Source organism: Vulpes vulpes, chromosome 8, assembly GCF_048418805.1.
Source record: "Vulpes vulpes isolate BD-2025 chromosome 8, VulVul3, whole genome shotgun sequence".
Taxonomy (NCBI): Eukaryota; Metazoa; Chordata; class Mammalia; order Carnivora; family Canidae; genus Vulpes; species Vulpes vulpes.
The window spans coordinates 21,737,118-21,763,548 of record NC_132787.1 but is presented as its reverse complement, the minus strand read 5'-3'; the positions used below and the strand labels follow the sequence as shown (position 1 = coordinate 21,763,548).

Genomic DNA, 26,431 nt, shown 5'->3' with positions numbered 1-26,431 from the left:
ATTTTCCTTAGTTATCTGTTATATTAATCATGGTTGAGCTCTTCCTCCTCCTGGAAATACTTTCCTCACTTGACATCCAAATACCACATTCTCCTGTTTTGTTTTTTTTTTTCTCAACTGTCCAGGCTCCTATATGGGTCCCACTGTTCTCCCTAGCTTCATAATACCCATGGGCTGTACAGCACCACCCTTGTACATGTGATGTCCATCTTCCTTCAATCCCCATATCACCCAGTGTTGTCAGCTGATGACTCCCAAATTCACATGCCTATCCTAAACCTTCGCCTTGAGTTTCAAACTAGAATATACTACTATGGATGCAGCATTTCACTTAGATGTTTGACAAACTCAAACAATACATACAAAAATGAACTGCTTAAAGTATCTCCAAAACCTTTTCCACACATAATCTTATCTTAGTCAAAGTTGATCAGATTAGAAATCATTATGAATAATTCTCAAAATTTTTCTCTCACAATTCACTTCTAATCCCACAGAAGATCATAATTACTCTACCATCAGAATAAATCCTGTTTACTCCACCATGAGAATTCAGCTGCTTATTTTCCTCTCCACTGCTATCACCTGATCTAAACTACCATTCTATTTTTGTGGATTAATACAATATCTTCCTAAATGGTCGCCTTGTTTCCATTCAAACCCTGTACTCTCTGCAACATAGTCCGTTCTCCATAAAACAGCCAGAATAATCCTTCTAAAATTTAAGGCAGATCATGTTTCTTTTGGGTTCAAAGTCCTCCAGTAGCTCCTCACTTTTTTTCAGAATAAAACCCAAAGTCCTTATGATGGCTTAAAAAGATCTACATAATTTTCCTGCCCTCTCACCTTTTGAAATTTATTTCTTATTATTATCTTCCTGAATTATTGCATTCCAGCCATACTGATCTCTGTTCTGTTCATGAAACATAGGAGTAAACGTGTAGTTAGTTCAGAATGTGTTTATTTTTTTATTTTTTATTTTTTTTATTTTTATTTTTTTTTAATTAATTTTTATTGGTGTTCAATTTACCAACATACAGAAAAACACCCAGTGCTCATCCCGTCAAGTGTCCACCTCAGTGCCCGTCACCCATTCCCCTCCAACACCCGCCCTCCTCCCCCTCCACCACCCCTAGTTCGTTTCCCCGAGTTAGGAGTCTTCATGTTCTGTCTCCCTTCCTGATATTTCCCAACATTTCTTCTCCCTTCCTTTATATTCCCTTTCACTATTATTCATATTCCCCAAATGAATGAGAACATACACTGTTTGTCCTTCTCCGACTGACTTATTTCACTCAGCATAATACCCTCCAGTTCCATCCACGTTGAAGCAAATGGTGGGTATTTGTCGTTTCTAATTGCTGAGTAATATTCCATTGTATACATAAACCACATCTTCTTTATCCATTCATCTTTCGATGGACACCGAGGCAATGGCCACAATAGCCAAACTGTGGAAGGAGCCTCGGTGTCCAGAATGTGTTTAAACTTAAATAACCATCAACTTAACATAGACTTAACAAGTTAAGTACTTCTTAACATAGTACTTAACATAGTACTTAGGATATTATATACAAATTTCATGGTAACCACAAACCAAAAACCTATAATAGATACACAAAAAATAAAGAGAAAGGAATCCAAGCATAACACTAAGGAAAGTCATCAATCACAAGGGAAGAGAGCAAGAGAAGAAAGGAAGAGAGAACTACCAACCAACCAGAAAACAGTTAACAAAATGGCAATAAGTACATATGTAGCAATAATTGCTTTAAATGCAAATGGTCTAAATGCTTAGCAAAAGACATGGGATGACTGACTGAATAAAAAAATAATACCCATCTACATGTCACCTACAAAAGACTCATTTCAGAGCTAAAGACATGTACAGCCTGAAAGTGAAGAGATGGAAAGGAATATTTCATGAAAATGGAAATGAAAAAAGCTGGAATAACAATATTATTAAATCAGACTTTTTTTCAGACAAAACAGACTTTTAAATAGAGACTGTAACAAGAGACAAAGAAAGGCATTACTTAATGATAATGCGATCAATCCAACAAGAGGATATGAAATTGTAAATATCTATGTACCCAACATAGAAGCACCTAAATACATAAAGCAAATATTAACAGACATAAAGGGAGAAATTGACAATAATATAATAATAGTAAGGCACTTTAATACCTCACTTACATCAACAGATAGATCATCCAGTCAGAAAATCAATAAGGAAACCATGGCTTTGAATGAGACATTAGACAGATGGACTTAACAGACATATATTAGAACATTCCATCCAAAACTGGAAGATTGCACATTCTTTTCAAGTGCACATGGATCATTCTCCACATTAGATCACGTTAGGCCAAAAAACAAATCTCAATAAATTTAATAAGATTGAAATTGTATCAAGCATGTTTTCTGATCACAACAGTGTGAAACCAAAAATCAATTACAGAAAAAAACTTGAAAAGATACAAACAGCGACATGCTCAGTGGTGGAGTGTCTGCCTTTGGCTCAGGGCATGATCCTGGAGTTCTGGGATCGAGTTCCACATCAGGCTCTGCTTCTCCCTCTGCCTATGTCTCTGCCTCTCCTCCTGTGTTTCTCATGAATAAATAAGTAAATCTTAAAAAAAAAATACACTTGAAGGCTAACCAACATGCTACTAACCAATCAACAGGCCAACAAAGAAATCAAAGAGGACTTTATAAAGACATGTAAAAATGAATATATAATGGTGTAAAATCTTTGGGATGTAGAAAAAGCAGGTCTAAGAAGGAATTTTAGAGTTTATACAGGCCTACCTCAAGAACCAAGAAAAATCTCAATCTAATCTTATACCTAAAGGAACTAGGAAAAGAACAAAGTCCAAGGTTAGTAGCAGGGAGGAAACAATAAAGATCAAAACAGAAATAAATGAAATAGAGACCAAAAAAAAAAAATCAATAAGACCAAGAGATGTTTCTTTAAAAGATAAGGAGAATTGATAAGTTTCAGTCAGACTCATTAAGGAAAACAAAGAGGCTCAAAATCCAGGAACAGAAGAAATAACAACTGACATCACAAGAATACAAAGGATAAGAGACTATATAAAATATTATATACCAACAAATTGGACCACATAGGAGAAATAGATAAATTCTTCAAAACATGCAATCTTCCAAAACTGAATCAGGAAGACCTAGAAAATCTGAACAGAAAGATGTAATGAAATTAATCAGCGAAGTAATGAAATTGAATCAGCAAAGGAAACAACAAATGTAAAAGGTAACCTTTTGAATGGGAAAATATATTTGCAAATGACATATCTGATGAAGGGTTAGTATCCAAAATTTATAAAGAACTTATCAAACTCAATACCCCCAAAACAAATAATCCAGGTGAGAAATGGACAGAAGACATAAATAGGCATTTTTCCAAAGAAGACATCCAGATGGTTAACAGACAAAAGATGCTCAACATCACTCATCATCAGGGAAATAAAAATCAAAACTACAATGAGATACCACCTCACACCTCTCAAAATGGCTAAAATTAATAACACAGGAAACAACAAATGTAGGTGAGGATGTGGAGAAAGGGGAACCTTTTATAGTGTTGGTGGTAATGCAAACTGATGCAGTCACTCTGGAAAACAGTGTGGAGTTTCCTCAAAAAGTTAAAAACAGAACTACTCTATGCCCCAGCAACTGCACTACTAGGTATTTACCCAAAAGATACAAAAATACAGATTCAAGGTGATATGTGTAACTTGATGTTTATAGGAGCATTATCAACAATAGCCAAATTGTGGAAAAGCCTAAGTGTCCATGGACTGATGAATGGGTAAAGAAGATGTGGTATACATACACAATAGAATATTACTCAGCCAGCAAAACAATCAAATCTTGCCATTTACAATGGAGTGGATGGAGCTAGAATGTTATTATGCTAAGCAAAATAAGTCAGAAAAAGACAAATACCATATAATTTCATATATGGAATTAAAGAGACAGAACAGATAAACACAGGGGAAAGAAAAAAAAAGAGGACAGCAAACCATAAAGGAGACTCTTAACTATAGAGAACAAACTGAGGGTTGCTGGAGGGGCAGGGGTGGAGGATAGAGTAAATGAGTGATGAGTATTAAAGAGGGCACTTGTGATAAGCACTGGGTGTTGTGTATAAGTGATGAGTCACTAAATTCTACTGAAACTATAACGTATAGTGTAAAATATTACACTATATGTTGAACTAAAATTTAAATAAAAGCTTGAAAGTTTAGGAGTAGATGGCTCCACAGGTAAATTCTTACCAGATATTTAAAGAAGAAGTAGTACCTATTTTCCTCAAACTATTCAAAAAAATAGAAGAAGAAAAGTTTCCAAATTCATTCTATGAGGCCAGCATTACCCTGATACCAAAACCAAAGACACTGCACAAAAGGAAATCTATAGACCAATATCTCTGATGACTATAACTGCAGAAATCCTCAACAAAATATTAACAAACCAAATCCCATAGTATATTAAAAGGATCATTCCTCACGATCAAGTGGGAGTTTCTCCAGGTGTGCAAGAATGGTTCAATATTTGCAAATCATTCAACATGATATATCACATTAACAAAATGAAGGTTAAAAACCACATGATCATTTCAGCGGCAGGAAAAGCATCTGACAAAATTCAATATCCAGTCATGATTAAAAACTCTCAGCAAAGCGGATTTAGATATACCTCAACATAATAAAGGCCATTAATGAAAAAGCTAACATTGAGTATGGTGAAAAGCTAAAAGATTTTCCTTTAAGATCAGGAATGAGGATCTCTACTGTCACTATTTTTATTCAACATAGAACTGGAAGTTCTAGCCACACCAATCAGACAAGAAAAAGACCTAAAAGGCATCCAGATTGGTAATGAGGAAGAAGTGTCACTATTTGCAGATGACATGATACTATATATAGAAAACCCTAAAGTAAAGACTCCACCAAAAAAAAATTTTGGAACTAAAAAATGAATTCAGTAAAGCTGTAGTATACATAATCAAGATACAGAAATTGCTTGTGTTTCTATACACTACCAATGAAGTAGCAGAAAGAGAAATTGAGAAAACAATCCCATTTATAATTACACCAAAATTACCAAAAGTAATAAAAAACCTAGGAATAAATTTAACCAAGGAGGTGATAGACCTGTAAGTCTAAAGACTACAAAACACTGATGAAAGAAATTGAAGATGACACTAATAGAAAGACAGTCCATATTCATGGACTGAAAGAATTGGTATTAAAATATCCACACTCAAAAAAATAAATAAAATAAAATAAAATAAAATAAAATATCCACACTCCCCAAAACAATCTACAGAATTAATGCAATTTCTCTTAAAATACCACCAGCATTTTTCACAGAGCTAGAATAAATTATCCTGAGATTGATATGGAGCCACAAAAGACCCTGAATGGACAAAGCAATCTTGAGAAAGAAGAACAAAGTTGGAGATAATCATACTCCCAGATTTCAAGATATACTACAAAGCTGTAGTAATTAAAAGAGCATGGTACTGGCACAAAGATAGACACATACATCAATGGAATAGGACAGAAAACCCAAAAATAAACCCACATGTATATATAGTCAAATAATCTACAAAAAAGGAGTCAAGAATATATAAAAGGATAAAAATTTCCAGTTTTAAAATGCCCTGTAGTCGAGGGATGAAAAGTACAGCATAGGAATGCAGCCAATAATATTATAATAATGTTGTATAGTGACAGATGGTAACTACATTTATTATGATGGTGAGCATAGCATAATGTATAGAATTGTCAAATCATTGAATTGTACACTTGAAACTAATAAAGTGTATGTCAACTATAATTTTTTTTAAAATCCTGAGAAACTTTTTGAGATGTTATAGAACTAAAAATGTTTTTATTTTTATGCTTAATATAGATAGTCTAGCTAGGTGAAAGATTCTAGTTTAGAGATTATTTTCTTTAGAATCTTTCTTTCACTTTTTTCATTTCCTTCTAACCTTCTGGTGTTGCTGTCAAAGTTTGATGCCATTCTGACCCATGAGCTTTCGTTTATACCTTTTCTTACTTTCCATATTTTAAGACATCCTCTTATCCCTACTGTCCTCTCTTGGTGTGGATTTATTTTCATTCACTGTGGTAAGCTCTGAATGGATATAAGTTGGCAAGTTATGTTCTTGAATTCTTAGAGATCATTTTTTAATTATTTCCTTTTCCACATTTTGTGGAATTTTTCTATGCTTTGAGTTCCTGTTCTTTGCCTTTTGGATCTCCTGAACAGATTCTTTTTCATCTATTTTCTACCTTTGAGGTTTTTTTGCTCTAGTTTCAGGGAGATTTTCTCAACATTACCTTGAAACTTTTTTATTGATTTATGTTTGTCATATTTTTAATTCCTAGACTCTTTATTCTCAGCATGTAGCTTTTTATCTTGTTCTTATTTCATGGATGCAACATTTATTCTTAACTCTCTGAGGATATTACTAGTTTCCTTGAAGCTTTCCTGTAGTTGACCTCTTCCAGCTTGCCCTTTTTCTGTGTTGATTTTCCTCTTTCATGGTCGAAACTTTCCTCTGACTAGTGATGATCCACTATATAGCTGAATGGGAGCTGTATGGTGGGTGGAGAAGGTTCTTGTTGGCTCTGAACTTCACACAAACTGGGATGTTTCACTGGGATACTCTTAATGTCAGTAGTTTTGACTTTTATCTTGCTATGTTAGATTCCTCAGAGGAAATCTTCCAACTACCTCGTTTGCGAGGATAAGCCTGGCTATCAGTGTTTGCAAGCTGGAAGGAGAAATCAAGCTATGTATCTCAGCATTCAATTATGTATACAGACTTTTGCTTAAATCTATTCTTTTCTCTACAATCCATTCACTATCAATGATCTCTTACTGCCCAATCCACAGGCTCTCTGTTTCTCTCTCTCTCTAGATATCCAACGTTGGTGGTCTTTCAGCAAAGTGATGAAGGGAAGTTGCTCAGCTGGTTTGAGTAAGGGAGATCATCTGTGGATCTAATCACTTTTTATGCAGATTTTTTTTTTTTTTTTACCATTTCTTCTGTTCATATATTTACCTTCACATTTAATTCTTTTTTTTTTTCCTTTCACATTTAATTCTAGAGGCACCACTAATTCCTGAGCCTGTATGGCTTTCTGTGGTGCAGTCCAGGTTGCTTGTAGGCTTTCTTTTTTTTTTTTAAGGGTTCAGCTTTTTCAGGTCTTTGTCATTCACCACTAGTTCTGCTAGTTCTTCTACTTAGCAAGCTTTCAAACTTTTGTTGTATCTTCTTCTGTTCTCTTCTGTGTCTTCTTTAAAAAAAAAAAAAAAAAAAAAAAAAAACCTTTATTGTCATTTTGGTGAGATTTGGGGATGAAGTGAAGATAGATGCACGTGTCTAATTATCATTTTTAAACTGGATATAAAGAATAGTATTTTCAGTGTAAATTAATTCTTTTTCTTTCCTACTAGGAAAGCCGGGTTAGTAAAGCAGTTGAAGTGATGATTCAGCATGTAGAAAACCTGAAGAGAATGTATGCCAAAGAGCATGCTGAATTAGAAGAACTGAAACAAGTTCTTCTGCAAAATGAAAGGTCTTTTAACCCTCTTGAAGATGAAGGTAATAAAAGTTGAATAGTGTCAGTTGTTTTCCTAACATTCTCTTCTCTCTATCTCTTACTAATTTTTACTACGTCTTTAGTATAAAACCCTTAGGTTAAGATTATGTTACAATAATAACTCATTCCTGTTATTTATATAGCCCAAAGGAAAATGTTAGCTAGAAAACAGATTGGGAGACAAGAAGGATTCTTTGGTAATGACACCAAAAATTCATTAGATTGCTGAGAGAGATTATATTCATCCAACCTATTGAGTTGACTCTAATGTTCTCCAACTTAGGGTATGTTAGAATTGGCTCTTTCTCCACACATAAAGCATAGTAAATTAAGTTAAATGAGCCATTCTCATCAACAATGATTTTCTATTTCTTGAAGGAGGAGTGACTCTGGCTTAGTAAGCTGGCAGATGGATTAGAAAATAAGAAGACATCTGATTTTAGTTATATGTGCTGCCGAAGTGAGCACAACACATCTGAGATCATAAAAAAATCCCTTAAAATATAAACTTTATATAAATCCTGTAATAGTTTTTTTTAAATAATATTAACTTTTCTGAAAAGAATATTTCAATGATCTGTTCCCTTTTCTAGAAAAAGTAATCATATTTAATAACCTTCTGATGTGTAGTTTTGGATTTATTTATTCAACATATATTCATTTAGTGTCTCCCATGTGCTGGGGAAGCATTGCGGACATATACAGTGATGTAGAGGACTGTATTTCATCAGTTAAGATGGTAATTGTTATGAATCAACCAATAATAACTGGATATTTTTGCTGCTCAGTAGTCTCTAGGGTCTTAAATATGTTCTGACTATTGCTTTTCTTTGAAAAGAATTGAGACCATTGCAAGAAATTGCTTATGTAATTCCTAAAATGTGCAAATGTGTTTTTCCTTTCAGATGACTGCCAAATTAAAAAGCGTTCATCTTCTCTAAACTCCAAGGTAATTACTAATGGACTTAACAGTCTATCAAATGTTACAGAAGAGATGGTTTTAAAATACTATTTGAAACAACAGTTTTAAATGTAAATCATATATGTTTATGTAGATATGCATGTATGTGTTTAAGTTTATATATGTATGCTTTTGTACTTCTTTGTATATCTTTTAAGTTTTTCTGAAGGCAAGAGGAAAGCCAGATAGTTTCTCTCTCATGTAACACTGGAGTTGGAAATATGCAGTACAAAATTGGTAGAGAGGCTTCACAGAATCCACAGGGCCCAGTATTCTCTCACTGCTTCATCACCCTCAGCCCTTTGCTTCCACTTCATGGCCTAGGGTGGCTTCCTCAGTGCTGAAGGCTAAGTCCTGGTCATTACATCAAGTCACATTCTAAGAAAAAGGAAGACGTAAAAACAAGTGTTCCCTCTCCATCTAATGATAATTCCTAGAATTCCCAATTAACATTTCCTTTTCATTCTTGGTTGAAAATGAGACTAGAAAATCCATTTTTAATTCTAGAGTTTTGCGGCTTAACTAAAAATCAAGGAGTTCTTTACCAAATAAAAAGGAGGAAAATGGGATATTGAAAGTCAACCAGCAGTTTTTGCCAGTTTGAAAATCAGGATTTCACAGAATTTTTAAGCAAGAGACTTTCAAATCATTCCATCCAAATCTCTGTCTTTCATAGATGAGGAAAATCACTTTCACAGAAGTTAAGTGATTAGTTATGATCATGTAGTGGGCAGAACCATGGTGAGAAGCCAAATTTCTCGGATTGCAATTTGAAATTCTTGATATTCAGCTAACCTATGAAATTAAATTAGGAATGTTGGTTTAATAAAAGGATTAATCTTAAGCTTCTTTAACTAATTTCCTACATTTAATATATCTTTACTTCCTAAAGTTGTGTTTAAGAATCATATAGTAGGGGCCCCTGGGTGGCTCAGCTCTTTGTGTCTGCCTTAGCTCAGGTCATGATCCCAGAGTCCTGGAATCAAGCCCCCTTCACTGGGTTGGGGGTGGGGGGCTTACCCCATTCATGTTCTCTCTCTCCCAAAGAAATAGATAAAGTCTTTTTTTAATAAAAGAATCAGCTAATAGTATACAACATTTTCCTGTGCAAATCTCATGGCTGATAAACAAACACATCAGTTTATCAAAATATCATATCCATCTTTAAATGTGTAAATGGGAAAAAATGAAACCATGAAAACAAAAGCTACAAAATAGGTGCACATTTATCTCCTCTTGAGTTGAGAAAAGCTCAGCATAAAAGAAATGACAGCAAAAGAAGGATATATTTGGCTGCATTAACAATGAAAAAAAATTTCTTCCAGAATTATCATTAATAAAATTGATATGGGCAAAGATCATAGTTTCCAGAGCAGATATATATGTGATTATTCAGCATTAAAAAAGTGTTCAATGTTACCAGAAAAACTAAACAAGAAACCTTATTTGACTGGCAAAAATTATACTCATCCAGTTTTTATTTTATTTTATTTTATTTTATTTATTTATTCATGACAGACACAGAGAGAGAGAGAGAGAGAGAGAGGCAGAGACACAGCCAGAGGGAGAAGCAGGCTCCGTGCAGGGAGCCTGACATGGGACTCGATCTTGGTCTCCAGGATCACACCCCGGGCTGAAGGTGGTGCTAAACCGCTGGGCCACGGGGGCTGCCCTCATCCAGGTTTTGGAGAAGGTAGAATATAAACTGGTACAATATTTCTGGAAGACACTATGGCCATAACAAAATATGTCTGCTGGTTAGCTCAGCAGTGGTCAGATGCAGGGATATGTATGTACAAGGGTATATATTAGTGTTGTATACAATAATAAAATACTAGTAGTTTTCTAAATGTACCTTTGGCCTCTTTGGATAGCCATCTTCTCTCCGAAGGGTGACCATTGCCTCTTTGCCCAGAAATATTGGAAATGCAGGAATGGTGAGCAAATTCTTAAGTGTTCTTTCTTAGTCAAAAGCAAATTAATTTTCATGTAACAAAAACATAAACTTCACTAAATTCATATTTCATTATTTCTTTAACATCTGAAATTTAAAGGTGGCTGGGATGGAAAATGACCGATTCAGTAGGAGGTCAAGCAGCTGGTAAGTTTAATTTTATGGTTGCTCTTTAGGAAACCTACTGCTTTGTAACTTACTGAAGTAAATGTTTGCAATAAGTAACAAAGTAACTTTTGATTTCCACATAGTGTATGTACAATAATTATAAAATAGGTATATAATCATGAAATTTCCTTGAAGTATAATGTGAATGTGCCAAAAAAATAGAACATACAATTTTTGTATTAATTTGGGTAGTAGAAAATAAATTGATAATGGCTACAGATGTATTAATTTGACAAGTGGCTATAATCATCTTTACTTAGGCGTATTTTGGGGTCAAAGCAGAGTGAACACCGACCCTCATTACACCGATTTATTAGCACCTATTCCTGGGCAGATGCTGAAGAAGAAAAATGTGAACTAAAGTAGGTGAAGTTTGGTGTGTGTGTGTGTGTGTGTGTGTGTGTTAACTTGATGTGAGCTGGGAAATAGTGGGGATCACTTTTACTCTATGGAAATGAGACAATGCTATATTATCAAAAAGATAATTAAAACTTTTATAAACTGTAAAGCATTATATAAATGTTATTTGCAAAACATATGCACTCCTGTAGCACTCAGAACTGCAGGGTTTGAGGTCTTAAGTTAGAAGACTCTGAAGTGTGCCAGAATTGTGAATATTATTTTTTTCCTCTATAAGTATCTGGTCATCAACGAGAAAGGTCAGTAAAGAGCCACAGAAGAAACGTCCATCCACTTAGATTAAAAAGCAAAACATGAATTACATAGGTATATATGTAATATACGTGTATTGTATATGCATCTATCTACTCTTTATGTAAATGAACAGTAGGGGAAACAAAACTCTATATTGCTATACTTCATAAGCAACAGGTAGAGGGCAGTGGAGGAGGGACATGAAGAAATGTGGCCTCTAAGTCCTTGAATGACATTGGACAAATTGTTTAACTTTATTTGGTCTCAGTTTCCTCATCTAGAGAGATTTTAATGAAACGATTTTATGTTCATTTTATACATGTTCATTACCTGCCTACTATGTGGTAGGTACTAAACTCAATCCTAAGGGGTATAAAGATGAATGAGACATAGTGCCTACTCTCAGGTTTTTGTTTTTAAAATAATCCTGGGAGCCCACTGCATGTGTCGAAACTCTTTTAAGTTAACATAATGGATTTTTCTGATCTGGGTTAAAAAAAAATCAATTTTTCTTCAAAAAATTAAAATCTATTTTTTGCTTTTTGTTAGTATGGTACGATTTCTATTGAGAAGTCTTAGTGAACCAAAGACTGAAATCTTGAGAATCTTACAAGAATTTTTGTAAGGCCTTGTTTATATTTATTTATTTTTTTAGATTTTATTTATTTTAGAGAGAGATAGCAAGCAAGCTGGGGAAAGAGCAGAGGGAGAGGGACAAGCAGACACCCACTTAGCATGGAGCTGGCCACCAGGCTAGATCCTAGAACCCTAAGATCATGACCTGAACTAAAATCAAGAGTCAGTCATTCAACCGACCATACATACCGCCAAGGGACCCATGTTTCCCTTAAAAACTAAAACCAGACAAACACATTCCCTTTAGATGTCCAAGAAGAAAAGAAAAAAAACAACTTTGAGAAACAGCTGCCTTTGGTAATAGTGACGGCATTATGAACCTGGAATTTCAAAATTCAAATCCAACTAGGAACTCATCAATGAACATGATAATGAAACAAGTTTTGTTCGGGTTAAAGACAAGATGATTTTATTTAAAATATATTTGCTCCAATTTCTATTTCCCAGCTCATTAAATATTAATTTTAGCTAGCATTGTACTGAATGTATTGTTATAAATACTTTTAAAATTAAGATTTTTAAAGAAATGACACTTTGATATTACTCTAGTTTAGCATAAAATCCACTGTTAATAATTTTGTGGTAGAAGGAAAAAAATTTTACCATATGTTTAATAAGAAAATACAGAGCAAGAAATATTCACCTTTGTTTTTTAAAGCATAGTAACTATACACAAGCAGAGAAATCACAGGTTAATAACTCTGGTTAATTATGGAGTGGTGATAATGACTAACTTTTACATGTTCTTTGTAAATTTTTCCTTTTTATTTATCCTTTGGCCAGTATCTCAACTTCCTACAACAAACATTTTTCTATATAGCAAGTTTTTAAAATTAAATTTCCATAAGTAAAAGATGAGTGATTTCAATTTTAGAATTAGATATATAGCAAATCTTTCTAAAGCAAAACAAATAGTTGTGAGCCTCTTTAGTAATACAATAAAATTTAGCAATATTTTATAAATAGTATATTATCCATAGTTTCAAATATTTAAAAATAATACTTATTTACAGAACTAAAGATGACTCAGAACTCCCTGGAGAAGAAATAGTAGAAAGGACAAGAAAGCCAAGTCTTTCTGAAAAGAGAAATAATCCATCAAAATGGGATGGCTCTTCAATGTAAGTTGTCTGCTTGCTAATGATACCATTTTTATGGAATGGAAAAGATGAGGCAATGTTAAGTTTAAGATAAAAAACAAACTTCACATGGTCTACAGGAGTTATCCCTGAACCTGTGACAGGTCACAGTGTTAGGTTCTAGAGCCAGATGGCATAGTTCATCCACTTTTGAGCATCAATTTCTTCATCTAGAAGATAGGGATGATAGTAGTAGCATGTGTAAAATGCTAAGACTTATAAGTTTTTCTTGTGGGTGTTTCTAAAAATAGTTTAAATATTTCAATAGAGCAAAAATCCAGGTTATGGTGAGAAAAAAGTGATGCACACACACACACACACACACACACATCATACTCTACCCAGTAAATAATTTTTGTTTCTACTGTAGGGATTTAAGTTGCCTTACCTGATTGAAACAATGAGATAAATACTCAAATATAATACCTGAGTCACCCAATTTTCAGATCATCACCATTGCATTTAAGTCTAAATCATTTCTCTAATTCTAAAAATTATTGGGGGGGGGGGGTTGCAAATTGTGGCCCAAACCAAGAGAGCACATCATTACATAGCTTATCACAAGGCAATGTTTGTGGTATGTAGGGCAGATCGATTACTTGATTGGTATTGCTGGCAATATTCTTTAATATTGCTATTAACAAATTCTGAATTTGTATTTTCCTTATAGTTATGACACAATAGCTTCCTGGGCAACAAATCTCACGACTTCCATCACAAAAGCAAATAAGGCACTCTGGCTTTCTGTTGCATTCATCGTACTGTTTGCAGCTTTGATGAGCTTCCTCACAGGACGATTTTTCCAAAAGTCTGTGGATGCTGCTCCCACACCAGATGGGGACTCCTGGATGTCTCTAGAACAAATCTTGTGGCCATTTACCAGACTCCAACACAATGGACCACCACCAGTGTGACTACAGCATATCTTACTGTGTGTGTGTGTCTTGATTTTTAAAGTTTCAGTATCTGAACTTCGTAAATTAAGTCATTTTTAGTTGGGAAATTATAGCTTAGAACCAGAGGGTCTCAGAAGGACCGTAAGATATTTTATACTCCCTCTTTCTGTGATTTCCTCTCTAAAATACAATGGTGAGGAAGCCTGCCTATGATCTTTTAATGAGCTTTTTGAGGAGGAGATATTATATATTGTTTGTTAAAATGTATTGAAATAAAGAACCACTCAAATCTTCATAGAGTGAAAAGTGAAAGTTTCAGTAGGGTAAATATCCATAGGGAAAAAACCCTACTTTTTAAAAAATAAAATTTGAGAATAAAATGCTTATTAGATTTTAATAATGTCCTGAAATATAGTCACTCATTACATTTTATTGAAGAAATACCTGATTTTGCTCCAAGTTGCTTGATTCTTCATATTGCATAAAATTTATCAGTGGGGATTAAGAATAGCTGAGTAATCTAGTGGAGAGTAGCATATAACACACAGAGTCAATAAACTGGCAGTTGGAGCTCTTGATTTTCTCCATGGCTTCTTTGGAAGCAAAATCCTTAACCATGTGATATAAAGTAGAATGAAACTCAGTTTCTTCTTTAAGGGCTTCAGAGAATGTCTCACTGTTTTCGTTGATCTTGAGCCTTTGTGCTCTGTTACCACTAAACATTAAAAGGGTCCAATTAGGATTCTGAATAGGTTCTTCAGTAAGGTATTCACTCAGCTAATGAAAAAGAAAATTAGAGAAATTCGTTAATAGTTCTTCTATTGGGTATTTTGGCAGAGTATAATTTGAATTTGGTTCCCAAAATTGCTAATGTAAAAGAAACATTCTTAGTGTTCCATTTCTTAAACCATGTTTTTATGGAGCTTATTAAAATGTATTAACTCACTCAACAGAGGTTTATTTAGTAACTACCATGTGCCAGGGAACATTCTAGGTGCTGGGGATATAACAACGAAGGGCAAAAACATACTAACAATTGCAACAATAAAATCCCATCCTCAAAGAGCTTATTTCAAGTGGGAGAAACACACAATACACTAGTACATATGGTGGCTCGCTTATACTAAAACAATCAGTCAGCTTTAAGAATGTGATCTCTTTCTTATCAGGCACTAGTAAATGTGCCAGAAAGTTAACTAGGAAGCCTAACCATCTCTGAGGAAAAAGTTTGATTCACATAAAAAGCTTCCATTTGTTCTCCTGTTGATGTAAAGAGCTAAAGGATGCTAGCCTGAAGTCAAGAGTGTTTGATACCATAATGGACAATGAAGGCATAACCTTTATATAGTTTGGTTTTATATTTTTGACAAAATAAAAGTGAAGTTTTAAAACTATTTTGAATGTTAATTTTTTTCATCTTTTCAAGAGGAGAAACCATGGCCTACATTCATTTAACTTTGGAGTACTTACTTTTGGAGGACAAAGCATGGTTACAGATTTTACATACTATACCTTAACTATAACTTTTTTTGAAGTACATACTACATTCCACTTGCTCCAACCAAATGCAAAAGCAGAACTTAGCAGGGCCAGTTGTCGATAAGCTTTCAATTCCACCAAAGGATCCTGTCCATATAAAATAGAATTAATCATAGAGCCTCTCAACTAGTCTCCCATCTTTGGCCTCCTACGGTCACTTCTCAACACAGAAAAATACTTTTTTTTATTTTTTAGAAAAATCCATTTTAAATGTAAGTCATATTACATGACTGCTAAGACTGGGCAATAGTGTTGCCTTTCTCTCAGAAGAGAAACCAAAGTCCTAACCCACAACGGCGTCTCTGATCAGATATCCACCCACCCACCCCCACACACACCATTATCATCGCCTTTGCGTTTCCTTTGCTCTCTCAGCTCCACTTGGCTAAATTACCCACTTTTGAGTTTTGCTCAGATCTAATACCTTCTCAATGAACACCCCTCCTCCAATACCCTATTTGTATGTTGCCTTAACCCCAGGATTCCTGGTCTGCCCTTTTTTCTTTTTCATAAAACATAAGATTATCTAGTATATTTTTGCCTTCTTCTGCTAGAATGTAAGCTCCACAAGGGCAGGAAACTTTTTTTATTCATTAATGGATCCTAAGCATCTAAAACAATGCCTAGAATATGTGTTCAGAAAAAAAAATTCTTGAATATTCTGAGATGAAAAGTACACTACATTCAGCCTTCGTAGAGAAGCTGGCAATTGAGTTACTAAAACCAAGGTTATTTTTTTTCTCTACACATATGTACAGTATCTCAGTGATACTATTTTCATGTGTTACATGTTACATGTCTAGCTAGATTATCATTTTCTGGTATACTGTAAACTTGTTTTGGGGTATAGAACTTTTCTGCCCAATACATCTTTCATGATTAGAACCTACTTTGGCTTAATTTACATATCAAATATCTACAAACCATCTGATTCAAGGAATATTCTAGGTCCAGAAGGATCATAGGTGATGAAAGAATAATCCCCCTCCTCAAGGGACACACAGTTTAATATGGAAGGATGTTATTTAAGTAAAGCCTTATGAGTAACATGAAGCAGTATGCAGACAAGGATCCTCTCCCAAGAAAGAAGGAAGTGGGTTCTGTATATTGGTGGTCCTTTTATGTATTTAATTTTGCCTAATTTGTCATATTTGGGAAACTGCTGGGTCATTTACTCTTTTAAGAAATCTATATATCCAGCCTGGAGAAGAAAGAAAATACACAAAATGCAGAGTTGCTCTACCTACCTTTGCACTAAACTGACCAGCTGTGGATAATGCTCCATTTGTCAATATGAAGATCATTCTATAGACTTACTTTCTTGGGGAGGATTATTAAACTTGAAAGAACCCTGGATTTCTGGTCTTGTTGTTTATTCCTTCCTAACTATAATTCTGTATAAGTGAATATAGAAAACCTAAATAAAACACATCTGAAGAGTTATGGAACATTTAATACTTGCTAACATTCTAAATATCTATTACATTAAATTTGGAAAGATTTGTTCTTACCTTATAATTTATAATAACATAAAAATGAGAGTGTCCACTAGGGAAGATATTTAATCCAGTTTCTTTCAAAGCAAAAATGAAAGAAATCGGAGTCATCCATTTTCCTTCCAAAGTAGATGAATGCTTTTTGTCACTTAGTTTGATTGATGCTAACATGCAGAGGTTTTCCTAGTTTCAAGAAGAAGAAAGCAGCTTTTTACTTGTATAAGTAAATTATTACTTTATTATTCCATTTCCAGCCTTTAGGTTCCACATAATATACATATAAAAGAAGGACTTGGGGAATCTAAAGCAGTGGCTGACATCAAATTTTCATCTGCAGGTTGGGTTGCAGTAACACCTCAGTTTAAGGACAGACTGCATCTCCGAGGCATAACATAATAATATACATATATGTATATTATGTATATTATGTATGTATTTTTAGCCTTATGTCCTTCTGTATTAAAAAGAATGCAAGACAGGTATATTTTAGGCTAGCTCTGAGAACTCTGCCACAAAGTCTCCCCGTTATCTCACCCAGTGGGTCAAGTCTTTTTGGACTTTATCTGAACAATCATGGGACTAAAAGATCTCCTAGGTCTCCTCTCATTGTGAAGTATGATCTAAGAACACTGAATATTGTCACATTGAATTACAGTAGCTATTTGATAGCTATTCGTGTTGCAACTTTTAAGGATAATTTCTTTACATATATAAGATCTACATAATATTGCAAAATTATCCAGTTTTAAAGTTTGCAAAGTGGCAATTTGAAGGTGTACAGACTTCAAATCTCTCATCTGGTTTTGAAGAGGAAGCCTCTTTAGGGTGGATCAAAAATTCTCTGGAAGTCACACTGCAACCAGGATTGTAGCTTTAGGGTACAAATTTGCACCTTACTTATTACATGATACTACCTATCCAATTACTATTTCATTTAGAAATTATGGCTCAAAGTATATTTTAAATATATTTATAAAAGACATTTCAATATGTAAACCACCAGTGACTGACTGCTTTGACATACTTTTACTGTCATCAAAGCAGTTTACCTCTTTCATATGACTTACTATAACCGGGATTTACCTTAATTTGTATTTGAACTTCAGTAAATACTGTAGTCACGGTCAAAAGTACTTTATTCACACCAAGTGGTCTTAGTTCCCATGACTGGAAGGGCATATTAACATGAGTATCTTGAATCAAGGTAACAGGGCCAAACGTTTCTAGGCTGAATGTTATAAGTCTTTCTTCTGATTTATAAGAGACATTGCTGATGCCATCAGTTTGCCAATGTTTACCTTCATAATAAGGAAGAAAGTAACAGTTTCACTTTTTCTATATAAAAATAAGATGAATGAAACCACTCAACTGAAAATATGTATAAATTGATCTTTTATGTTTGGAAGAGAATCTCTACAAAAAGCCAATTTTGCTGGGAGTTTCTTCCTGTCTACAGGATCAAGTCCAAACTCCTCCGCGTGGTATGTTAGGCCTTAACTTTTAAAACTATATACCTTTCCTCTAGCAGCCTCAAGCCTATGTACATTAATTCACAAGAACAAGACTTTTTTTTTACTTTTTTTTTTTTTTTAGAACAAGACTTTTCAAAGTTGAGCCAGTCAACCCCAAATGAAGTATTTGTTAGTAATTAGTAAATCATTAGCTTGTAATTCTACTGGTACTTCAGATTTTGTTATTTACTTATTTCACATTTTGGATAAGCAATAATTTCCCATGGTTCAACAATCAAGTTATAAAGAGGCAGAAAGGAGCTAGTGTTCCTCTATCTCAGATCTGCCAATGGCCCACTCCCGATCTCCAGTACTTGTTTGTAATAAGATTTGCAATTTCTAAATTATTAAAGTAAATTTCAATTACCCAAATCTGAATTGTGTAGTCATTTCAGGAGAAAGTAGGTTTTTCATTTATTTGTTTTTCATGTGTTATTTTGATATTTTTGTTATTTTTTTTAAAACATGATATAAGTAATTGTTCCGAGATGATGGGAGATACAACACTTCAGGAATTAACAGTTACAAAACTATAAATAAACTCTAATCTCTATTCATTTCCATCAAGAGCAAAGACTCCAGAATTGCCACAGGAATGTGAAGATTAGAAATTCAGAGTTTACACACTGTATTTTCTGTTTTAAGGATTTGTGTTATAGCTCTTTTCATTACATAATTATAAAAGCTGAATAACGATTTGCTGTACCTTCAGCATCCCACCTTGCAACCATAGGATCCTCAAAAAAGATTACATTCTCTTGAACCTCAAGCGTGACCTCTATGGGTGGGAAAGCATTTTCTGTTTCTACATCTTCAGTAGTTTCTGGAGGATATATGTATTTCTGCAATCCTTCTTTGAGTATCTTTTCAAAAATGACCAAAATAACATCTAGTTAGAAGCTGACTGGCAACAATTAAAGATGTAAACAATGCTGAGTAAGCTATATATAATTATTCTTTATAAGCACTGAAGATTGGCCTCATTTAACTACAGATTAACAAAATGTCACAACAAACTTAAGACATAATGATTAAGGGGTAAAATCACTAAATCTGAATTACAGAATTTTCTTATGGTCCAGGTTCTATGCTGGGACTTACTCATTATCTTATTCCTCCAAGGAATACTACAAGACATATATTTAACAGAGATAGCTAGAACTTAGAGAAATCAAATAATTTGCCAAAGATTACAAATGACTTCAAGGAGGCATCACAACTCAAAAATAGAGTTATAGGACCCCAAATACCATTTTCTAATACTTTGGTTAGGGTGTGTAGGTAAAGAGAGAAAGGAGTATTAGCAAACTTCTGAGAAGTGTAGAAATGAATGGATGAAAGTAAATTAAAAATCATCACGTTGGTACACCTTAAACTTATACAATGCTTTATGTCAATTATATCTCAATAAAGCTGGGAAGAGAAAGTAAATTAAGCCAACAGCAGCAGATATCTCTGGGATCAGGGAGATTTGTCTATTATCTGAACATAGCAGGGAAGGATCTAGGGAGGGAGAAGTAGGGAAGATTAAGAATAGTACAAAACAGAGGAAAAACAGAGAATTGGTAGAAACTCTAGAGGAGGTGGGAGATTATTGAAAAGAGACTTGAATAAAAGGAAGAAGACTTCTGTTGCAGAAGAGAAAAACAAGTGTAAAGGAGGATACTTTGGGCTCAAGTGGAGAATATGAAATGGTGATATCAGGACACCAACAAAATTCAAGAACAGATCTTTGAATGAATTCTTGGAAACCCCAGCTCTGGCTGGGCCCTTTCTATGGATAAAGAGTTATGAAATCCTACCTTCACCAAAGGGATGCCTTTCTTGGACTCCCCATTGTCCTTCAAGTAACCATGGGATAGGAAAAGCTGATTCAAACAGATTGTTTAAAGATACAGATGCAGTGAAACGCTGCGACACCTGCACCCTGATGTTTATAGCAGCAATGTCCACAATAGCTAAACTGTGGAAGGAGCCTCAGTCCATCGAAATATAAATGGATAAAGAAGATGTGGTATATGTATACCATGGAATATTACTCAGCCATTAGAAATGACAAATACCCACCATTTGCTTCAACGTGGATGGAACTAGAGGGTATTATGCTGACTGAAATAAGTCAATCGGAGAAGGAAAAACATTATATGGTCTCATTCATTTGGGGAATATAAAAAATAGTGAAAGGGAATAAAGGGGAAAGGAGAAAAAATGAGTGGGAAATATCAGAAAGGGAGACAGAACATGAGAGACTCCTAACTCTGGGAAACGAACTAGGGGTGGTGGAAGGGGAGGAGGGCGGGGGGTGGGAGGGAATGGGTGACGGGCACTGAGGGGGGCACTTGATGGGATGAGCACTGGGTGTTTTTCTGTATGTTGGTAAATTGAACACCAATAAAAATTAATTTATTAAAAAAAAAAGAAGATGTGGTATATGTATACCATGGAATATTACTCAGCCATTAGAAATGACAAATACCCACCATTTGCTTCAATGTGGATGGAACTGGAGGGTATTATGCTGACTGAAATAAGTCAATCGGAGAAGGAAAAACATTATATGGTCTCATTCATTTGGGGAATATAAAAAATAGTGAAAGGGAATAAAGGGGAAAGGAGAAAAAATGAGTGGGAAATATCAGAAAGGGAGACAGAACATGAGAGACTCTTAACTCTGGGAAACGAACAAGGGGTGGTAGAAAGGGAGGTGGGCAGGGGGTGGGGGTGACTGGGTGACAGGCACTGAGGGGGGGCACTTGATGGGATGAGCTCTATGTTGGCAAATTCAACTCCAATTAAATAAATAAATAAATAAATAAATAAATAAATAAATAAATATAAATTTAAAAAAAATTTTTAAAAAGATTGTTTTTAAAGTGGTTACAGTCCAGATTATCTCCCCCAGGCATGCTCTAGTAAGTGCATTCTCATTTGTGGGGAGAATGGGAAAAGAACTGCAATATCATCCCAAAGGGGTGAAAATGTTTAGGGGGCATAAATCATACTGTTTAGGTATAAAGCACAGATAGATATAGATATATTATATACACAAAAATACTATATAACTGTGGTATTAAAATTTCGTGGGGTTGGGGGTTAGGAAAGAAAATATCTACAAAGTCTCCTTAGAGGCGTAATAATGGGGGGGAAAATGCTGAGAAATACCACTCTAATACAAAAATGTACCAAGGTCGTTAATGGGTAGAACTGTGGGTGAGAAGTGCCTGGCAGTCTATGTACATGATGTGCTGGAGGAGAAAGTGAAAGAGGTGGAGAAACAGGGAGAATGGGAGGGAGGGGGAGAAAACAGAAAGCCTGGAGAGCAGGGAAGGAAGGAGGAAAGAGCTATGACAACATAACAGGATATAATTGGTACATAAGCCACCATGAAGCAAAGTTAAAGTAAACAAAGCCACTAACTAGGGAAAATGCTACTATTTATCAAAACAGGAGTGAGGAACTCCTTCAAAAATGATCTAACAACTGCTGTCATCAGCATCCTTACTAAAAGCATGGGACATACATCAGCAACATTGCCATAACCTGGATCTGTGCTTCTCAAACTTAAATGTGCATATGAAACACCTGAGGGTCTTTTTAAAATTCAGATTCAGTTGAACTGAGGTGAAGTACCAAATAAGGCATTTCTAACAGGTTTTTGGGTGATGCTGATGTTGCTGGTTCATGGACATACTTTACACATCAAGGATCCAGACCAGTGGTTCTCAAACTTTAAGGTGTGTTTTGCTAATACAGACTGCCAACCCTCATCTCCAGACTTTCTGATTCAGTAAAACTAGAATGGGACCCATGAATTTGCATTTCTAGAAAATCCCCAGATGATGCCAATGCTTTTGGCCAAGGGACCACATGTTGAGAACCACTGATCTAGACCAGAGTATACAAGCTATGGTCCCTGGAAAATCTGGTCCATATGTAAATGACAATAAGGTTTTTATTTACATATGGCTGTCGTATTGTTACAATGGTAGTGTTGCAGCGGAGCTGGCATGCCCACAAATATGAAAATATTTACCATCTGACCCTTTACAGAAAAAGTTTGAAAGCCTTTAAATAGACTATCATTAAGACCAAATTGGCACAATCTAAACATATAAATTCAAGACAGTTTAAAATTAGTTTTTTCCTTTATGGTTAATAGGGTTAAAGGTTAAAGTTCACTAGATGTTAGATTATTTAAGATAAAAGTGTGAGAAATTATTTTACTCATAAATCTGACTCAAAAACCAACCTACTTCTACAATCATCCAGCTTTTCATTGTTTTATACTGTGGGGGAAGCTCCAAAATATCCAAGTGGTACACTCCACCCAGGGTTGTAAATTGGTATAAGTCGACCTCATTGTCTTCAAAGAAAGTCGGTTTTTCAGTAGCATTCTCTATCAGCAACAACTGTGCTAAAATTAATCAGATTAATTCAGTTTCTAAATAAATTGTAACATTTTGGTATTAGGAGGGAAAGGAAAAAATTCTGATACTGAAAAACAAAGTTTTTATTTATCTACTAAATCTTCAAAAAGTAATTAATTCAAAACTATTCACAAAGCTAACTTTCAAAATAGTAATAGGGATGTATAAAGGTAGGATAATGGGGAAGGTTCCATTTATATTTTATATACCAACATTTTAGGAATTTTCATATAATAAGCATGCTACTAATAAAATAAGTATAAAAATATGTTGCATTATAGAAGAGGAAAATAATTTTCCCTCTACCCTTCTGAGTTCTTGGCTGAAACTCCTATAACAAAAGACAGATTAACAAGAGAAAAAAACCTATTCACTTATTAATATGTATTCCTCATGCATGAGAGATACCCAGAGAAAAATGAGTAAACCTGAAGAGATGGCTCAGCATCCTGGCCTATACAGCATCTTCAACCAAGAACAACAAATTTATGGAGAACTGACAAGACAAAGGAAAGCAGTTTCTGAGGGGAGAGAAAAGGACTAGTTAGTAAAGTTTGTTATGTAAATTCCCCTTGTCCCCTCTCCAGGCTGACAGGGTTTGAAGCTGTCTCTGGTCATTAACCACTGTCTCTCCTGGTAAAGAGGGGAGGAGGGACACCTTTGAAATTTTATGTCCTACTTTTAGGCAAATAGGGGGAGGGTAGGCAGCTTTTCTTACATCTTTTCAATTGCTCTTAACTTAAAATATCCTTATGCCAAAGTAGCATATTTTGGGGTGGCATATTCCACTACCTCTCATTATAAAATAACAAAAAAGTGGCTTAACACAAAATTTGATGACATAATGTTTTTTAATTGGACCTTATGGGGCTAAAAATCTGAAAGAAGAAAGTAAAATCATGAAAAAAGTAAATTTTGGTCCATACATTAAATTAAGGCTATTTTTTTTTTCAGCAAAAACAGGGCCAGCTCATTAAAAAAAAGGGGGGGGTGGGGTGGAGATTGAGGCTTAAAAGTGAAGAACTATATTGTATAATCCCTTCTGTTTAGAAATTTTATGGGGAAATTCCATAATTCCTTGATTGTCAGTGCATAATCAAGGGAATATTTTAAGTTACATATCACTAAGACCATTCCCAACTGTCACCAAAACGCTTTCAATGTAGTGTGATGGATAAGAAAGGGAAATCAGACCTCTTATAGGTTTCACTCTTTACTAGCTGTGTAACCTTATGCAATATATGCTAATTAACATGTCTTTTCTTCCCTTCCTTTAAAAAAGAGGTATTAGTATCTACCTTATTGAATTTGGGGGAGTTGTAAGTTAATACATGTAAAAAGCTTAAAACAGGTGCCAAACACATAGTGAATCTTAGAAACTGTTACTCGTATTATTTATCATTACAATTTCCCTCTCCCATAAAAGGAAACACCGAGAAACCACTGAGTTTAACCCATGGAGATCAGACACTGAGAATTAATGATGACATGCAAAGAAAGTTCCTGTTAAGCAATTGCCCCTTTTCCCTTGTATACCTTCAATAAAAAGCAGACTTTAATTTTCAAATGTATCTAATTAAGAATCCATTTAACCTAAAAAGAAAGGAAAAAGAGTATTGTATACAAATTCAGACATTTATAATATATACTATTCAGGGATCACCATGCAGAAAACCTAGGTATAATTGACAGAGGTTCATGAACTGACTATATTATCTTAACTCTAAACAGGAAAATTACTTCCTTAGGATTATAGAAAAGTTATAAAGGCATAAACCTAGTTGGCTGCTGACATAAAAGTGTGTTGGAAAAAAGTGAAGTAGACAAGAAGTATGTTATGAAAAAATGCTAAGAAATCTATAGAAAATGGATTCCCCCGGAGTTAGTAGGAAGTGGTGTACATAAATCCCAAACTAAAAGATTTGCAAATTAGACCATCTTGCCATCCAGGTGAGTGAGCTGCCTGGAATGTAGATTCTCCAGGCCCCTGTATTGCCACCTCAGCTGATGCTACATGAAGCAGAGATGAGCTATCTTTGCTTAACTTTGTCAAAAATTGGCATTTATATGTGAAATAAATGACAGTGGAGAGGAGGCAGGATGGTAGAAGAGTAGGGATCCTTGTTTCATCTGGTCCCCCAAATTTAGCTAGATAACTTTCAAACCACCCTGAACACTTATGAATTCAACCTGAGATGTAAAGAAAGAACAGCTGGAACACTACAGAGAGAAAAGTGATCATGTCTTACAAGTAGGAGTGTGAAGAAGAGAAACAGAGGGGATGTATTGGAAGATAAACAGTGTAGGGGAGGGAGGCTTTGTAAGACACTGCAGGAAAGTGGTGCAGCACTAGGGCATGCAATTGGATCCTTTAAAATCTGCTCCTGAGAGAGTCTTGCCTGCCTGAAAAGCGCTCAGAGGTGAAATAGGATAAAATTCCAGAAGGAGCAGCAAAGTCTCAATATTCCTGGAGATGCATGAAAAACAGGAGTGCCCAGGAGAAAGCTCAACTTGTGCTATAAACTGCAAATCACAGTCAGATAGGGTGTATTTTACTTAGGTCGTGGTTGATATTTTTTTACTCTACTCACTCATACAGCCATTCTGCACTGGACAAAATAACAATGGAAGGAAGGATGCACCACAAAAGAAACAACTGGAAGTAATACTCTCTGCCACAGTTCGAATGGATATCGATTTAAGTAAGATGTCAGAGACATAATTCAACATTACAATTATAAAATTCCTGGTGGCTCTTTAAAAAAGCATAAAAGACTCTAGAGATTCTCTTACTGCAGAATTGAAAACTAATCAGGCCTAAATTAAAAAAATACTTTAACCAAGATGCAGTCTGAACTGGATGCTCTAACAGCTAGGGTTAATGAGGCAGAAGAGAGAGTAAGTGAGTGACATAGAAGATGAGTTGATGGAAAGGAAGCTAAGGAAAAGAGAGAAAACAACTAAGAGTCCATGAGAGTCCATGAGACTCTGAAAATTAAGTGATAGCTTGTGAAAGAATAATATTTGTCTTACTGGGATTCCAGAGGACATGGAGAGAGAGAGCAAGGACCAGAAAATATGTTTGAACAAATCATAGCTGAGACTTCCCTAACCTGAGGAAGGAATCAGGCATACATATCCAAGAGATAGAGAGGATTGCCCCAGAATCAATAGAAACCAATCAACACCCAGACATATAGTAGTGAAGCTTGCAAATTTCAGAGATAAAGAGAAAATCCTAAAAGCAGCTTGAGACAAGAGATTCTTAACTTATATGGGGAGAAACATCAGATTAACAGCAGACCTATCCCCAGAGACCTGGCAGGCCAGAAAGGGCTTGCATGATGTATACAGGGTACTAAATGAGAAAAACATGCAGCCAAGAATACTTTATCCATCAAGGC

General features: G+C 34.9%; 2 protein-coding genes across 4 annotated transcripts in view; one reads left to right on the top strand and one right to left on the bottom strand.

The window, feature by feature from the left end:
* IRAG2 (inositol 1,4,5-triphosphate receptor associated 2) overlaps positions 1–15,448 on the top strand; it is a 122,726-nt gene extending 107,278 nt beyond the window's left edge. Inside the window, 7 exon segments of the mRNA XM_025995533.2 lie at positions 7,501–7,648; positions 8,552–8,595; positions 10,482–10,544; positions 10,662–10,708; positions 10,990–11,091; positions 13,033–13,140; positions 13,829–15,448. Coding sequence (XP_025851318.2) covers positions 7,501–7,648; positions 8,552–8,595; positions 10,482–10,544; positions 10,662–10,708; positions 10,990–11,091; positions 13,033–13,140; positions 13,829–14,072 — 756 coding nt within the window. The 3' untranslated portion in view covers positions 14,073–15,448.
* The window catches only part of DNAI7 (dynein axonemal intermediate chain 7), a 66,851-nt gene continuing 52,820 nt past the window's right edge, over positions 12,401–26,431 (bottom strand). For 2 of the 3 annotated variants that reach the window (XM_025995083.2, XM_072765730.1), the window contains 6 exons: positions 22,854–23,014; positions 19,307–19,463; positions 18,173–18,387; positions 17,105–17,272; positions 15,567–15,680; positions 12,401–14,831 (listed from right to left, as the gene is read on the bottom strand). In XM_025995083.2, coding sequence (XP_025850868.2) covers positions 14,556–14,831; positions 15,567–15,680; positions 17,105–17,272; positions 18,173–18,387; positions 19,307–19,463; positions 22,854–23,014 — 1,091 coding nt within the window. In that variant the 3' untranslated portion in view covers positions 12,401–14,555. The remainder of the gene's footprint in view (positions 14,832–15,566; positions 15,681–17,104; positions 17,273–18,172; positions 18,388–19,306; positions 19,464–22,853; positions 23,015–26,431) is intronic. The other variant, XM_072765731.1, reaches the window with a different exon arrangement.